Source organism: Garra rufa, chromosome 8 (assembly GCF_049309525.1).
Source record: "Garra rufa chromosome 8, GarRuf1.0, whole genome shotgun sequence".
NCBI classification, from domain to species: Eukaryota; Metazoa; Chordata; class Actinopteri; order Cypriniformes; family Cyprinidae; genus Garra; species Garra rufa.
This window is the reverse complement of record NC_133368.1, coordinates 12,117,353-12,135,245: the sequence shown is the minus strand read 5'-3', so window position 1 is coordinate 12,135,245 and position 17,893 is coordinate 12,117,353. Positions and strand designations below refer to the sequence as shown.

General features: G+C 37.2%; 3 protein-coding genes across 3 annotated transcripts; all 3 read left to right on the top strand.

Moving 5' to 3' along the window:
• The first annotated feature begins 212 nt into the window (after positions 1 to 212).
• Positions 213 to 2,812, top strand: kbtbd7 (kelch repeat and BTB (POZ) domain containing 7). Its single transcript, XM_073845862.1, has one exon. It carries the CDS (start codon positions 498 to 500, stop codon positions 2,343 to 2,345), a length of 1,848 nt encoding a protein of 615 aa, XP_073701963.1. The 5' UTR covers positions 213 to 497; the 3' UTR covers positions 2,346 to 2,812.
• Positions 2,813 to 4,575: 1,763 nt separating this feature from the next.
• Positions 4,576 to 6,597, top strand: LOC141340740 (ras-related protein Rab-33B). The gene is made up of 2 exons (XM_073845834.1): positions 4,576 to 4,834; positions 5,153 to 6,597. The coding sequence occupies exons 1-2, from the start codon at positions 4,577 to 4,579 to the stop codon at positions 5,594 to 5,596; spliced, it is 702 nt and encodes a 233-aa protein (XP_073701935.1). The 5' UTR covers position 4,576; the 3' UTR covers positions 5,597 to 6,597.
• Positions 6,598 to 10,139: 3,542 nt separating this feature from the next.
• rgcc (regulator of cell cycle) lies at positions 10,140 to 17,480 on the top strand. The gene is made up of 5 exons (XM_073846311.1): positions 10,140 to 10,271; positions 10,388 to 10,561; positions 14,692 to 14,799; positions 14,906 to 14,968; positions 16,972 to 17,480. The coding sequence occupies exons 1-5, from the start codon at positions 10,238 to 10,240 to the stop codon at positions 16,977 to 16,979; spliced, it is 387 nt and encodes a 128-aa protein (XP_073702412.1). The 5' UTR covers positions 10,140 to 10,237; the 3' UTR covers positions 16,980 to 17,480.
• Positions 17,481 to 17,893: the final 413 nt, after the last annotated feature.

Sequence of the window (17,893 nt, the reverse complement as noted above, 5' to 3'; positions counted from 1 at the left end):
TGAGAATGGCTACGTCTCAAATCAAAGTGAGCTGCCTATTCAGAAGGCATTGTTGGGTCTCATAGCCGCGGGCAGCATTTTTGCTATCACACTGAGAGCGCCGTCCTACGCTGCCCATGTAGGCAGCTGAACAGACTTCGCGACGCAGCCGATGTGACCAATCAGCGCCGCACGCTGCAGCTCAGCGGTAGCATGCTAGAGTGAGACACGCAACGTCGATTACTCAAGATCAAAAGCCGAATGAAATGAAATTAAACGGAACGGACATCACAGCCGCTGCTCGTTTATCCTAAAAACAATTCCGTACGGTCAAAAAGGACAGCGTTTCATTCATGAAACATGTCTGTATTGTCAGGCAACAAAGAAGCGGTGCCTGCAGCTCGCAGCTTGTTGTTTTCATGACACTTTGAGCAGAGCTGAGAGCTGAGGGAGATTTGATGCCGGTGACTGACAGGATTTAACGTCAGTTGCGTTCGGACGGAGAAAACGGGCTCAATATGGCTTCGGTGAACTGCTTTGTTGGTCCAGAGGAGCTTGAGGACACGAATCACGCTTTAAGTTTGATGAAAGAGCTGAAATTATTCTACGACTCACAGCTGTTAGTCGACGTTACTATCGAAGTGGAGGCTGACCAGGAGCAAAGTGTTTCAGGAAAAGTTTTCCAGTGCAACCGAAATATACTAGCAGCAGCGAGCCCTTATTTCAAGAGCATGTTTACTGGAGGACTGTATGAGAGCACCCAGAGATCCGTCACCATTCATGATGTGGACGCCGATTCAATGGCTGTCATAATCGATTACTGCTACACTGGCAAAGTGACAATCACCGAAGGCAATGTGCAAAGGCTTTATGCAGCTGCCAACATGCTACAGCTGGAGTACATCCGGCAAGCGTGTGCAAACTTCATGACAAGAAGGCTGGAGCTTTCTAACTGCGCAGGGATTTTGAAGTTTGCAGACACTTTTGACAATCTGGAGCTGAAGAGCAAAGCTCAGGCGTTCATCGCGAAGAACTTCGTCCAGCTCAGCGCCAGCGTGCGAGACCTTTGTGAGCTGGACCTGAAGCAGATTAAAGAGATCCTCACTTTGGATTCTCTAGATGTTGACTGTGAACGGAAAGTGTGTTCATTTGCAATACAGTGGATTGAGAATAATCTGCATGTGGATGCTGAAGATGTACTGCAGGTGCTTAGATGTGTGCGTTGGTCTTTATTCTCAGAGAAAGACAGGGTATATCTAGATGGCCTTAAATCAAAGCCTTTTATAAAGAAATATCTTTCAAATATCCTAGAAGGACCCGGCGGTGAGCCGAGCGCTACGATTTCAAAGACCCTACATCCTGCCAAACAAAGAATCGGCAAGAGTGCAAAAGAAATGGTGCTTTTTTTCGGACGGCCAAATGAGCCTTTCATGTGCTACGATCCTTATACAGACGATGTCTATTCTATGGCATCCCCGGTCATTAATCTCACCACCCAGAACTTCAAACGCTCTCCTATGGAGACGTTTTTGGTTTGCGCCACACCAGAGAACAATCTGTATCTTGCTTCGCACCTGTCCAAGCACTTCTGGGTTTACAATCCCTTGTTAAATTGTTGGCAGGAGCTTGCGGAAAGACTTCTCGGAAGAATACACTCCTACATCGGCTACCTCAATGGGCACCTGTATATTTTGGGTGGAAGGGATCCGGTATCGGACGCTAGACTCAAGGAAGTAGAATGCTACAGCATTCAGAGGAACCAATGGGTTTTTGTAGCACCTCTACCGCATTCTTTAGGAAAGATGCAAGTTGTGACAATAAACGAGCGGCTTTATGTGGTGAACAAGAGGAGGATGCTTAGCTACGACCCGAAGAAAAACCTCTGGCTCCAGCGGGGCTCTCTAAAACGCAGTAAACTTCACAAAGCTTGTGTTTTTCAGGAGCAGATTATATGTTTGTGTGATATCCCTGTGGTCAAAGCCTATAACCCGGCTCGTGGAGAATGGAGGCGGATTGGAGACATTCCCATTGACAGCAGCGCTCTCAACTATCAAGTTGTGCAACACAACAGCAAACTGCTTCTTCTAACTATTGCAATAGTTCATCACAACAAAAACAGGCTTGTTATACATGAATACGATCCCACTCGGGACTCGTGGAAAAACGTGGCCACCATGTTTGGATCGTCCTTCGGATCCATAAGCCTCTCCACCCGGGTTTATACCGCGTGCTTGGGGTCCGGCCAGAATTTCATCTCAGAGGAGGATGATGACAGCGGCTCCAGTGCTGACTGGGACTTTGATGGATTGACAGACGCAGATTCGGACTCCGGCAGCTCAAGCTCATTTTCAGATGAGAATTGGTAGTCCATGCAGTTCACAAGTGTCAAACGTGGTCAAGTGTGTAATAGAGCCAAATGTGAAAATGCTGCAAAGTATTTTGAGATATCCACCTTTTTCTTCAACACGGAAGTAAGCCTATGGGTGAGACTTCGGTTCATTATCCTCTATAGGAAAATAATCAGAAGAAAAACAACCAATGTGCTCATAACTAAGATAATAAGTATAAATAATATTGTAAGACACCAATTTGCAATATCAAGCAGCAAAAAGAGCTGTTTTTACATCCAAAAATTGCTGGACGCTGATGAGACCGGAAGCCGAACCCATTAAATTAACAAATGGCCGTGCCCGCTCTTACAGAAAGAAAAAGGTGGATAGGTGTTGAAAGTATTAGTCTGTTTCCATGTGGCCCATGCTGCGGCAGCCAGGGTAGAACCTACTTGAAATTCTTGCTGTTATGAGTATTATTAAACAGATGCTTACCTTTATGATATATGGCCAGTGAATGATACCTTGTCTCAGGATTATATGATGGTACAAAAAATGATTGTTAGTGTTTGACTTTGCCATTCTGGAGGTCAAAAATAAAAAACAGTATTATGTTAGAATCTTGAACAGGGTACAATGGGGCTAATAGCCCCTCTTAAGGAAAATGTGTTTACTTCTGGTCTCCAAGTATATAACAATCAGAAAAGTATTATTTTTTTATGAATCATTTAATATTAATGGGGCAGTTTAATTCATTTGAAAATACATAATAAATAAGGTTGGTTTTGATTAAAATTATTCAAATACGTGACCCTGGCCCACAAAACCACATTTTGTGCATCAAAATTATAGATTTTTCTGTTATACTAAAAAATTATTAGGATATTAAGTAAAGATCATGTTCCATTAAGATATTTTGTACATTTCCTACTGTACATATATCAAAACGTAATCTGTGATTAGTAATATGCATTGCTAAGAACTTCATTTGGACAACTTTAAAGGCGATTTTGTCAATATTTAGAATTTTTGGCACCCTCAGATTCTAGATTTTCAAATAGTTGTATCTCAGCCAAATATTGTCCTATCATAACCTCAATTAAAAAAAATTGACCCTTATGACTGGTTTTGTGCTCCTGGGTCACATACAGTGGCCTCATTGGTTGAAGGTTTGCAGTTACATCACGTTTGGTTTTAATATGTTGTTCTGCTAATTTATGCTGTCTAAACCACTGAAAAAAATGTGTGGAAGCTGCTAAATCATATATAGAAGGACTTGGTAAGCAGGAAAGGGCACAAACTAAAGTTAACAGGTGGTAAAGATATGTACAAGCAGTATTAATTAAGATATTAGCCTAATATTTCACCTACCTGACTGGAAATGATAAGAACAAACATGAATGTTGTCAAAACTCTTGCCCTTGAAATCCTGGTTCAGTTTGACCAACCACAAATGCCTTTTGTTCCTCAGTTTTTTGCACTCTTCTCCTTGTTTTGTTATAACTTTTGGCAGTAACTTTTACAGCAGTCCAAAAGTACAAAACATGACAATAATTAACCATTGTCAGCAGCAATAATCAGTTTCAATAATCAGTTTCATTCAGTTAAGTGGCATTGTTTAAGTTTATTAAGTATAGGCAAAATATTAATACCCTTTTGATGTAGATACTTTATTAAGATGAACCACTTCAATAGGATTGATCATTTACTACACATTCCACAAATATTGAGGCATTTCATAACCTCTAAAGTATGCTTTACACATTATTATTCTGCTATCCCTGCTGAAAAAAAAAAAACAGCTGGTTTAAGCTGGTCTCCCAGCCTGACCAGCTAAGACCAGCCTAGCCAGACTGGGAAAGTGGCCAAAACCCCTCTAAAACCAGCCTGCTGAACAGCTATGACCAACTAAAACCAGCCAACCAGCCTAGGCTGGGTTTAGCTGTTTTTTTCAGCAGGGATCAGAAAATGTCCTAATTATACATCTCTGAGGATTTAGCCCTGTTGTACCCTTCCTCGTTTTACCTGTTTTCGGTGTTCCTTCCTTAGTTTTGTTGTTGTTTAAATGTTACAGTTGTTTGTTAAATTATCACATTAATCTAATTTATAAGGTTGGTCCTGTTAATAAAGTCAGTTTATACTTTATATAAATCATCTTATTCACTGCTTTTTCAGCTTGTGGCGTTTTTACAAACGTAAAAGGTCACTGGAGTTCACGTTAAGCTCTCGTTCTTATCCTCTCGCGATATTTCCCGAGTATCAGAGCTATGGCAATAGAAAACACAACGGGCAGCAATGAATTCGCGACTATTTACACAAGAGACAGTCTGGCTAATGACTCGTGTCAGGAATATGACAGTTCTCAGTCGAGGGTGTTTAAATTAATCGTCATTGGGGATTCAAATGTTGGAAAGACGTGTCTAACTTACCGGTTTTGCGGGGGGAAATTTCTCCAGAATCCCGAGGCAACAATCGGAGTAGATTTCAGGGAGAGAACCCTGCAACTTGATGGAGAAAACATAAAGGTAAGGATCCGTACATTAGAGTTTATTTCACAAATCTAGAAAGCTATAAAGAGCATTTTGACTGTGAATGACCAATGTTAATATGGGGTTTCTTCACAATGGATGTACTGTCTATTGTTGACTTTTATCCGTTCAGTGGTAGACAAACAAATGTGTAATATTGCTTAAATAGAGTAGTATAACTGTTGTTTCGATATATTAATATTGCTTAAATAGGTAGTTTAGCTGAGACCCTTTTGACAACTAGTCCTGGACTTCTTCATACTAGTATAATTTATTATCTACTGTACAATGATGCAAACTGCATTCTCTTCTCAGTTGCAGATCTGGGACACAGCAGGACAAGAGCGCTTCAGGAAGAGTATGGTGGAGCATTACTACCGCAACGTCCATGCCATCATCTTTGTGTATGATGTGACCAGTATGGCTTCATTTGAGAGTCTGCCGGAGTGGATTGAGGAGTGCAGCCGTCACTCAGTCCCTCCCATGGTCCCCCGCATCCTAGTTGGGAACAAATGTGACTTGATAGGAGCGAGAGAGGTGTCCACGTTTTTAGCTCAGCGACTGGCTGATAGCTACAACTTCCCGCTTTTTGAGACATCTGCAAGAGACCCTGCAGAAAAAGAGCACGTAGATGCCATTTTCCTCACCCTGGCCTACAGACTGAAGAATCACAAGCCGCTGAGATTGAAACAGCCGAGTGAGAGTAACATTTTACAGCTCGCTGGTGAACAGAAGGAGAACACACCCTGTTTATGCTAATACACTTTGGTCCAGACAGTTCCATGCAATAATTTAGGATGGCATAATGTATGAAGGAGATATACTGTACAGTATGTCTATAGGATTTCATTTGGTGTGTGTGTGGTTTACAAATTTCTTTGGAAGCATAAACATGGAGCATTTTGAGGGTTTTGAAACAAGTAATGCCTATGTCTTATGACTTAAGAGTGTTGTTAACTCTCTAGAAAAATGTTCAATGACTTGAAGACCTCACTCAGAGCCTGTTATAAGATTTTCAGTCTGTAATAACTTTGCATGTCGTTTCTATGTAATATTTAATGCTTATTGATATATCATGACAATTCCAAGTAGGTTGCTGTTGTGAAACCTCTAAAGGCAATCTTGGGCATATCAGAAGCAAAACAATGGTCCTCATTATTGGGCACCATGAGCTTTCTATTATGTTTATGGATACGGATCAATTATTATGTTTACTTTACTCTAAATTCCAAACTTTACTTCTTTCGAAAGCATATATTGTATGCAAGCTCAATCTAAACTGAACCAGTGGTGCAATGCATAACTGTAGCTATGACTAACTCCAGCATGAACACTAGTAGGCGCCACTGTCAAGGCATTCAGAGCATAGCTATGAAAAAAAAATGAAATTAAAAACAAGGGAACACTCTTTATCATAAATGAGAGCACTTATATCCCAGCCTCAATGTGATACACAGTGATATGCAACATATTAGTGATGTTTGATGTGAGCAAATCCATGCCTCAGAAAGACTTTAACATATCTATCTCCAAGGTTTGATTTCAATCATTTATTTTTTTGATTGACAACCCTTTTTGTAAGCAATAGTATTCGGGAAACAGGGACTGTATTGCACTTTAAATTGAGATTGTATCATGTCTAAAGTTTGTCTTAATTATTTGGCATTATGTGTAATTTGTTGTACTTGAGAAATGAATGTCATTGTGTAAATAGTTTGCAGTGACTGTCAGATGTGTTTGGAAGTGAATATGAAAATAAAATGTGCAATAAAAAGTCATTCTTTTGATATATTCTATATATTACAGTTGTGATAAATTAGGAAAATAAAGGGATTTAAAATATTTTTTTAATATTAATTATAAAGGCAAGGGTTTCCACAGTAATGGAAAATCTATCAGGAAAATTGTAAAATTAAAAGTCATGGAAATTTCTGTAGTGACAATATATTTTTCTAGTTAGGTTTCTAGTTAAAATGACTATGTAAGTACAGTATATAAAAAGTTTACATACACCTTGCAGAATCTGCAAAATGTTAATTATTTTAGCAAAATAAAAGGGATACAAAATACATGTTATTTTCTATTTAGTACTGACCTGACTAAGATATTTCACATAAAATACTTTACATAGGCCATAAGATAAAATAATGACCCCATTCAAAAGTTTACATACACTTGATTTTTAATACTGTGTTGTATGAATGATCCACAGCTGTGCTTTTTTGTTTAGTGACAGTTATTCATGAGTACCTTGTTTGTCTTGAACAGTTAAACTGCCTGCTGTTCTTCAGAAAAATCTTTCAGGGCCCACAAATTCTTTGGTTTTTCAGCATTTTTGTGTATTTGAACCTTTTCTAACAACAACTGGATGATTTTGAGATCCATCTTTTCACACTGAGGGCAGCTGAGGGACTCATATGCAACTATTACAGAAGGTTCAAACACTCACTGATGCTCCAGAAGGAAAAACCATGCATTAAGAGCTGGGGGTAAAAACTTTTGAATAGAATGAAGATGTGTAAATTGTTCTTATTTTGCCTAAAAATCATATTTTTTTCATTTAGTACTCCCCTTCAGAAGCTACAGAGGATACGTAGATGTTTCCCAAAAGACAAAATAAGTAAAATTTACCCTGATCTTCAAACGTTTTCACCCCTGGTTTTTAATGCATCGTTTTTCCTTCTGGAGCATCAGTGAGCATTTGAACCTTCTGTAATAGTTGCGTATGAGTCCCTCAGTTGTCCTCAGTGTGAAAAGATGGATCTCAAAATCATACAGTCATTGCTGGAAAGGGTTCAAATACATAAAAATGCTGAAAAACCAAAGATTTTGTGGGACCTAAACGATTTTGCAGATTCTGCAAGGTGTATGTAAACTTAAAAATGCCAATCCAAGAAAATACGACCCACTGGAAAAGTCATGGCAGCAACAAAGAAGCAAATCCTTGTGAGCATTTTATTTTGTGAACCGAACAGATCTCACCCTCTCAGACAGTAAGTGTCGTCTTTGACACCTTCCGTGTGCACTTAAACCCTAAAGTCAGCAGGCAAGTGCAGCTGCAAACACATGTCTTGTTTTACCATGTGTCTACCTGTTAACTCCAGCACCGAAGGTGTGAAGAATTCTTCTCCAAGTGATAAATCCCACAGCCCCACTAAAGATAACAAAAAGCAGGATTTAACCGCATATGATAAAGAGGTTAGGCCTCAAAAGTATTATCTGGCCTTGTGAAATTGCCTGTACTTTGTCATATTCAGCATAGTAGTCAAAGATCAATAACAAATTCTTTGTGCATATGAACACGTCTAACCAAAACAATGGTTCTATATATGTGAATCTAATCTAATCTAACTGCCATGAATTAAAGGGATAGTTCACCTAAAAATGAAAATTCTGTCATTAATTACTCACCCTCATGCTGTTCCAAACCCGTAAGACCTTCATTCGTGTTCAGAACACAAATTAAGATATTTTTGATGAAATCCGAGAGCTTTGGAGCTATGGAGGATAGATGCAGAGGATTGCTGAATAAAGTCTTTATTTTTGTTTTATGGGGGACAAAAAGTATTCTTGTAGCTTCATAAAATTATGGTTGAACCACTGATGTCACATAGACTATTTTGTCGATGTTCTTGGTATCTTTCTGGGCCAAGAATGTGGAAGGACCCTTACTGTCTATGCAGGGTCAGAAAACTCTCAGATTTCATCAAAAGTATCTTAATTCGTGTTCCGAAGATGAACGAAGCTCTTACGGGTTTGGAACAGCATGAGGGTGAGTAATTAATGACAGAATTTTCATTTTTGGGTAAACTATCCGTTTAATAACATGAGTGCACATACATTTAGTCACCACCAGATGTCTGCAGAAACTTAACTTGGACCAGATCAGTTTCGTGAATCTGTGAAACACAGTAACAGGAATGGCAACGATTAGACTTAACATAGAAAATGGGAATACTTTGAATTTAATACCAAAATAAGAACAAAAACATTTAAAACACAGAAAAGGTTTTGGGTTATATACACATAATGCATTTGTTTTACATCTAATTATGTTGATAAATCCAAACCATCATCCGAACCTTTACCAAACTCTTACCTTTAATTATAACTTACCTCTTTATATGTATTGATGAAATATACAGATGCATTCAAAATAATAAAATATTTGGTGAAGCACCAAATGCTTCTGGAATATTTGTTATCAAATTTATATCTGTGAAATACATTATTTTGAGGAAAAAGGAGAAAATAATATATATATATATATATTTATAGATAGATAGAATTTAAACAGGTTTTTCACAACGTGTCATCAATCGGCCATATTGGCGCACTGAATGTAAACAGTGCCACTAAACCGAACGAAGCTCGCATATTTTGCTAATTATTGCTGCTCAAAACGGTCAATTATTTTTTGTTTTGAGCTGTTTTGACCAGACCCGGAAAAAAAAACATTTGGAGTACTATAGAATAAGAAAAGTTTTAACAAATTAAAGAGAAGAGTGCACAAAACTGCCTGAGGAACAAAAGGCGTTTGTGGTTGGTCAAACTGATTTCCAGAGCAAGAATTCGTGTTTGTTCTTATCATTTCCGGTCAGGTAGGTGAAATATTAGGCTAATATCTTAATTGATACTGCTCTATTAACTTTAGTTTGTCCAAATATTGTGCCTTTTCCTGTTTACTTGGTCCTTCTCAATATGATTTAGCAGCCTCCACACGTTTTTCCGTGGTTTAGACAGCATAAATTAGCAGAACAACGTTTTCAGTAGTACATTAACCGTGCAATCTATGCTTAAGTTTATCAACAGCTTACCTATCACATCATTTTACATGAAACAATGCATGAAGAGTCAACATTTTTAATATTTTTATTATGGAGACACATCGATATACAGTCACATGTGGACATTCCTGACAGATTTAAACTGTAATGCATGTTTAGATATCTTTTCATGCCGTGTTCCATTACAAACAGTTAGCCATCTTTTCCTGTAACATTATTACAGTATTGCTGGTAAAACATTGCAGCAAGTGAAGTCATCGCTAAGGGGTGACCACGATGAAGTTCTGGTTAAAAATAAAGCAGCACTGATGTCGCACATGTGTCATAGTAGCTGTTTACAAACACATAGTTCAAGGAGGATTGACGCCAGTCAATGTAACATCACACGAAGGGCTAAAACGGGTGCGCGCGTCTCATTGGCGATGCGTTTGTCACGTCCGACACGCCTCCCTCAGTCTCCGCCCTCTCCCAGAGCCGGGCAATATTTAAAACAACCCCACTGAGCGCAGTGTGCGCGCTAAGGAGCTCAGACAAGACACGGGGTGTGCTAACAGGAGGAGGTTTATCTTATCTCGGATACTTGGGAGTTTAATACACTAACGGAGTACAGAAGATGAAGTCTCCAAAGATAAAGTCACAGAGCAAATGTAAGTCAAAGATTTAATAATACTTAATACAATTGTTTTAAAACGCATGCAAGGCGATACTTTGTCGCTATACTTGTTCTATTAGTCTGCAACAAATCTTTTCGTGCTTTTTCCAGCATTTCTCCAGGATGATGATGATCTCAACGCCGTATTGTGTGAATTCGACGCTGTCATTGAGGATTTCACGTCCCCCGTGGAGAAGCGACACTTCAGATATGATGAACACTTGAAAACCATGAAGAGACGGAGCAGTGCGAGCGTCAGCGACAGCGGCATCAGCGACTCTGAGAGTGAGTATGCAGGAGAAAGTTGCTTTTGACATGTTCTTTTATTCTAGAAGAAGGATAGAAGCCATGAGGTCGTTAACTCTGCGTCACGACGTAAGATCTGCAGCCTCAGAAGTTACAGTGCTTAATCTTATCTAATCTTATCTGAGCCCACACACAACACAAAGAACAGCTGGGCTTTACTAAACGTCTTTTAAAAGACCTTGAAATTTATGAAAACTGACATTTCTGATAGCCTATCACTAGTAAGTTGTAGCTGTAAGGGGACATTCATGTACGTTTATCTGTTCATTCCTACAACTGGAGAAGAGTTCAGTCAGATCCTGCCAAACACTCAGAGACAGTCTGGATCTAAACACAGCATGAAGGTTTAAAACTCTAGCCAAGGAGACTTTAGGGTATCAATTTCAAGTTAAACACTGTCTTTTTTCTTAGCTTGAATCGCATTATATCTAAACCTCCTTGTATGCTGAAGTACTGATGGGATGTATCCAGAATCTGAAGACGAAGTGTTCAAGTGATCTTTTTACTCCACCCTTTTCCTTCTGAAACAAACAGGGAATGTGACAAAGTCTGCTGGCATATTAACCTTCCTTTGGTGCAGACATGACATTTTGTGTCCTCATGGGTCTGTGCAACTTCATGTTGGATCCAATCAAGCCTGATGCCATTTTGACACACGTGCCATTGATCTGGATCAGTGGGTTCAAGCGATTTTGCTTTAGGGCTTAAGGATTTTCCATTGGATAAAACATTAACAAAGGAAGCGTTTTCTCCTTCCGTTAAAAATCAATACTTGCGAACTGTTTTCAGACACTCAAGTGCATGTTAACTGCAACTAAATTAAATTGTATTATAGTTTACATTTATGTTTTATGCAGTTAGTTACATTTTTTAAAATTACATATGTAATGAAGTTATTATTTAGTGCATTTAAAATAGATTAACTTTAAATGTATTATTGAATAACACACTACAGTTGAAATAGTTAAAAATGCTAATCAACATGTCAAAATACACTACCAGTCAAAAGTTTTAATGTTTTCAAAGTACAGTAAAATCATGAAATATTTTTACTATTTAAAATATCTGTTTTCTATTTGAATATATTTTAAAATGTAATTTATTCTTGTGATTTCAAAGCTGAATTTTTAGCATCATTATTCCAGTCTTCAGTGTCACATGATCCTTTAGAAATCACCATTGAAATACAATTTAAAAGCTTGGATTCAGTGTAATTTTTTTTTTTTGGTAAAGAAATTTTAGAAATTAATACTTTTATTTAGTAAGAATGCTTTAAATTGATCGAAAGCGATGATAAAGACATTTGAAATGTTGCAAAAGATTTCTATTTCAGATAAATGCTGTTCTTCTAAAATTTCTTATCATCCAAAAAAACCTGATCAAATTCTACTAAGCTGTTTTCAACATAATAATAATGTTTTTTAGCAGCAAATCAGAATATTAGAAAGATTTCTGAAGGATCATGTGACTGGAGTAATGATGCTAAAAATTCAGCTTTGAAATTAAGGGAATAAATTACATTTTAAAATATATTCAAATAGAAAACAGTTATTTTAAATAGTAAAAAATTTTCTGATTTTGCTGTACTTTGGATTAAAAAAAAATGCAGGTTTGGTGAGCAGAAGAGACTTCTTACATCAAAAACTTTTGACTGGTAATGTTAGTGTACTTAAAAACAAGGTGAAACTTTTGAATTTGACATTATTACAAAGTGTGTTTAGAAACATGCACTCTTAAGTGCGCTGCAATAATTAGTATTTTAATATCTGCAAGTACATCCTTTAAAGATCTGAAGTACACTGCAAGTGCATATTCACTAGAAAATAAGCGTATTTAATTAACAGTTCTAATTGTGCATAATCTTACGATTATTTGACTGATTTTGGAGTTTAAAACTAATAATGTAGACAATGCAGTCAGTGTCAGCTGAGAGGATACTTGCACGTTTCACCAGCTGATGTTTCTGAACCCCCCAGGCGAGAGGATCTAATGACTGAGGCGGTGGGAAAAGTTGAGCTTCCGTGTAATAGCACGCCTGCTCTGGCTTTGAACGTCGAGCAGTGCTTAGAATGTGTAAACAAAGTTTTTTTAAGATGGAGTGTGGCATACCGGGTCACATCTTAGGGTTTAAATGAACCTGCTCCAGGGTGGGTCGCGGTTGAACCCACTTTAAAAGTGTGCTCGTGAGAGACAGAAGCTGTTATTAGAGGAGTATGCACTGATTACAAACTCAGCCCACTCTACTAGCACAGATTAACCCCCAACACCCCCTACCCCCTCCGGTTATGGGTCACTGCACATGTTTGGCAAGCCTGTGTGGTAGAAAGCAGTGCTGCTCCACTGCTTTTACATTGGTGACTCAACACAAGTGAATACTATAGACTAGAGTTTTTCCAGTTGTCCCTTGAATTTCAATGGTTTCATGCTCTCTACAAGGAAAAGTGTAGTTTGAGTCATACTTTTTTTTTTTACCTTACATCATTTAGTTCATGTTTTTTTTGTGGATATGGCATGTTTTCTATAGCAAAGCCCATTCACAGTAAGAATGATAACTATAAAGATAACCTACTGATTATAATAATCATGTAGGGATGTAACAGTATCAAAACTTCACGGTACGGTAATACCTCGGTATGAGTGGCACGGTACGGTATTTATTGAATCATTTACAGGAAAAACAAAAGTAATGAAGAGACTCGAAAAAAGTGCCAGAAGTGTTTATTAAACAGTTTACATGAACACTGAACATATCAATGGCATACAAATTAGCCATCTATCTGTAAACTTTGAAACAGAAACTTAAATTTTTCAATTTTAGTAACAAAAAATTATTAAAGCATGTAAAAAACAGTCAAATCAGTTTAGCTGAATGAGTTGTCTGAATCTAGTTGTCTGCTTGAAATAAGTTTTTTTTTTTCTTACCCCATTGGCAGATTATTTAGCTTGTTTTAAACAAAAACTCACTTAATTTTGACTTGTTTTTACCTAAAACAAGACAATAATTTTTACTTGTCTAGAAAATCCTTCTTGATTTAAGAAATTTTAGATATTTTCGCTGGAAACAAGACAAAATTCTAAGTAAGAAAAGCATTTTTTGGAGTTCAGTAGGCTCTCATGCCTTTCTTTCTCATTAAATATTTATTAAAAACAATCCTTTAAAGAACTTTTCTACCTGGACAAGTGCATCTATTATGTTGCCTAGTTTATTTAAAACTGCACCTTTCCTTATTTTAAACCTAGCCAAAAAGCCACGTGTTGACTGTGAAACACAGTAGACTTCATTTATATGCATTTATGGTACATTTCCGTGTCAATCCATGTTCATTTTTACAGCGAACAATGCACTGTAACATTAATTCAGCGCATACAGCACAGCAAAAAATAGATTCGGTGCCGAAACGATCGCTGCACTGCTGCAAAGGCACCGCTTCTAGGACGTACTGCCGGACAGCAACCGCGTGCAGTGTGAACGCTCTAATCCGTTAACATGGGTGCTGAAAAGAATACGTAACGCATACGCACTGCAGACAGAGCATGTAGGTTCGACCATTTCCATCTCTTTTCCTTGCTGCTACAGTCAGTAGCGACAACAGACCGCAAAGGATGATGGCCACGCCTGGGCTGATGGGAAATGTAGTTCCCGCTACCTCCCGTTCGCTCCATTCGCCTGAGCAAACTTTTCTCAGATCCTATCAGAAACCTATCGTTTTATCGAGTCATGCGACCACGGTAGTATCGAAAAAATTTGCTATTGCGGTACGACGGTATTTACAATACCGTTACATCCCTATAATCATGCATTGCAGTTTTGCCGTCTATGGGTTGAAATTCTTATGGTGTTTAAAGTTGGGTGGATTCTGATTATCTTTTATCGCATTTATAGGAAAAATACATAGTTATAGTTAAAAAAAATTATATTTACAGTTATTGCATTGCAACAGTGCTTTTTCATTCCTCTCTGTGTCTATCACTATAGATTGTGGCATATTTTGTGGTTGTTACCCACCTGTTATGATGGAGTTAGAGGAGGCGGTGTGCTGTACACGTACAGGAAGCATCAATTTTGCATTTCTGACTTCCTCTGTCTCTTTCTTTTCTTACTGTAACAGGTGCAGAGTCCTTGAACAGAAACAGTTTCAGCTTCAGTGATGAGAAGCTCAACTCTCCCAGCGTTTTCTCCCCCTCATCAAGCAGTCCCTTGGTCGCATCTCCTAAACGTACGCTAAAATGTTTCTTTTTTTACATATTTAATGCTAACGAGTCCGTTTTAGATTTATTTGCTGTACTACTGTATGTTGATCAACTGTATATTGTCTTCTTCAGCTAAACTTGGAGACACTAAAGACTTAGAGGACTTCATTGCTGATCTTGACAGAACATTAGCAAGTAAGTGCTTAATGATGTAGATTTGAATGTAAAAATAACTTTGTTTCAGGGTGAAATGTCGGGTTGTTTGAAAAAATGCAATAAATTATGCTGCAGTTTATTATTTGAATGTTTATAGCAAGGTCTGAATGGTATGGAAGCGCATTTCTGCCATGTAAGAAAAAAATCAATGCCTTAAAAAGTCAAAATTATGACATACATAATTACAAGATAGAAAGTAGAAATTATGACTTAAAAATAAAAAATGAGAAGGTTGAAAGTATGAGAAAAAAAGTCAAAAGTTTGATAAGATAAATGAAAAGTCATATTAAAAGTCATAATTATGAGACAAGGAGTCAAAATTATGACTTAAATCATACTTGCGATAAAAAGTCCAAATTATGACTTTTAAAATCTAAATTATGACTTACCTAAGTCATAATTAAAAGATTATGACTTAAGTCATAATTATGAGATAAAAAGTCAAAATTATGACTTAGAAAAATAAATAAAATGACAGTCAAAATTATGACTTAAGTCGAATTTGAGATAAAATTTCAAAATAATGACTTATAAAATCAAAATTATGACTTAAGTCATAATTATGAGATAAAAACTCTAAATTATGATTTATAAAATAAAATTTATGACTCTAAAAGTCGAAATTATGACAAGTCATATTTACAAAATAAAGTTTAAATGACTTTAAAAAAAATCGAAAATATGACAATTGAAATTGACAATGTGACTTGCTAAATCGAAAATATGACATTTAAAGTCGAAATTATGACAGTGAAATTAATCAATCTGGTATACAGTTTATTAATATATAGGCTTTATATAGCCTTATACTTAAGACATAATTTCAATTTATCATGATTATAATTTCGACATTATAGGTCATAATTTCGACTTTATATCATAACTATGATTTTAAAAGTCATAATTGTGACTTAGTAACTCTTCAATCTTCTAATTATGACTTAAGTTTGTTATATTTTTGAATTTTTAAGGCCTTAATTTTTTTTCTTACGTGGCAGAAATGGGCTTCCATAGAAGGACATGACAGTATACAAATGTTAGAATTGTGTCAGCTGGTAGAGATTCTGCTTTACCATTTGCAGACATATTTTGAAAAGAAAAAACATACTTATGGGTGCTTTTACACAGAATTTGACACTGGGCTTATTTGTTTACAGTTGCTAAGCAGCATTGCAACATACCACATAAACATATTTAAAGGGATAGTGCACCCAAAAATTCTATCATTAATTCCTCACCCTTATGTCATTCCAAACCCGTAAGACGTCTGTTGACCCTGCAAAGACAGCAACGCAACTGACACATTCAAGGCACAGAAAGGTTGTAAGGACATCATTAAAACAGTCCATGTGGCATCTATGGTTCAACCTTTTCACACCACCCACTCCTTTTATCAACTATCAGATATGGGGCAGTACAGATTGTGGGAAGAAACAAGACACTCTTGTATCAACAGGACTTTTCAGTTTCTTATTGAAAGATTGAGGACATGTTAATCATAATGTCAGTCATGTACACACTCCTACACTCTTCCTCTCTGATGCATTTACACAGTTAAGTTGATTTGCTTTGGCATTCCTACAATTTACAGTGCTGCAACTTGCCTCAGAGACACGAGAATGCATGTGTGTGTACTGTAACTGGAGCCAGAGGCGACACTCTTACCTGACACAGCGAGAACATCCATATTATACATACTATACAGTTGTTTTTGCTTCAAAATAGTCGTAAATCAATTTTATTCCCCCTCTCTGAGTGTTAGAATTTTATGGCCAGTTCTTTTGTTTATGTGTCTTAATTCAGACAGCTCTAAATGTCTCCCGGTGGTGTCATGAAAGCTACTAAATGCTCTTGTTTATGCAGTTTAGGAAAAACTTGCAAATTGGGCAGAGGGGGTGTCTATAAAAAGAGGAGCCGTATACACACCGAGAATAACCTTGACACCCGAGGTGTACTAAGTATGTTCTCTGCTTTTCCTGCAGGCATGTGAGTAAGAGACAGGATGACTGGGGCCCACCACATTGTAGCTCCAATGGGGGACGACAGCCAGACCGCACCTGACAAACCTGAACTACTGTGAAGATGGAGAAGACATGGTCATGGTTTCACATGCCGAACGACTGAAGTTCACGAAGACTCCTTGTATATTTACGCCCATACAAACACACGCAAAAGATTTACACTTTTGACAGGAATGGCTGTGCTCTCTGAGAAACTTGAGCTGTAAGATTATTTAAATAGCTTTTTATAGAAATATATTTTTAATTTTATAGAGTTGGTTATTGTAAATTTATCTGTAATACCATTTTGTGAATTTATATTTTTGTATTTCATGTAAATATTGTTTCAGACTCTATCGCCTTGCTATAAGCCTTTTCTGTCACATGAGAAGAAACTTATTTCTTAATTCGTTAGAAAAAACTGGAAAAGCAATATGACATGTATTTAATACAACTAATGTCTTCAAGAGATTAAAGTTGACTGATTTTAATATGTTTCATGGCATTATTTCATTGTGTATCTTGTTTCTGAAGTATTTTCACTCTCAGTGTGGACTGAAAATTTACTTTAGGACACTAAGAGTGCATTGGTAATTAATTCAGGGCTGTGGGTCAGTCAGCTAAAGCTCTTGGGCAGTCTGTGAATGATTGACCTCACAGCAGGGGCTTGAGACCATGAGCAGTTGCTTTGGAGAAAATGTGGCACCTGGTCACCTCCTCAGCACTTTGCGTCCAAATCCGTCTGGATCCTACCACAGTAACCATCTCTCTGCTCTGCTCAGTCACCATACATTTCTAATGTGATAACAGTAATATTGTGAAATATTATTACAATTCAAAATAACAATTTTTTAATTTAATATATTTGAAAATGTAATTCATTCCTGTGATGCAAAGCTGAATT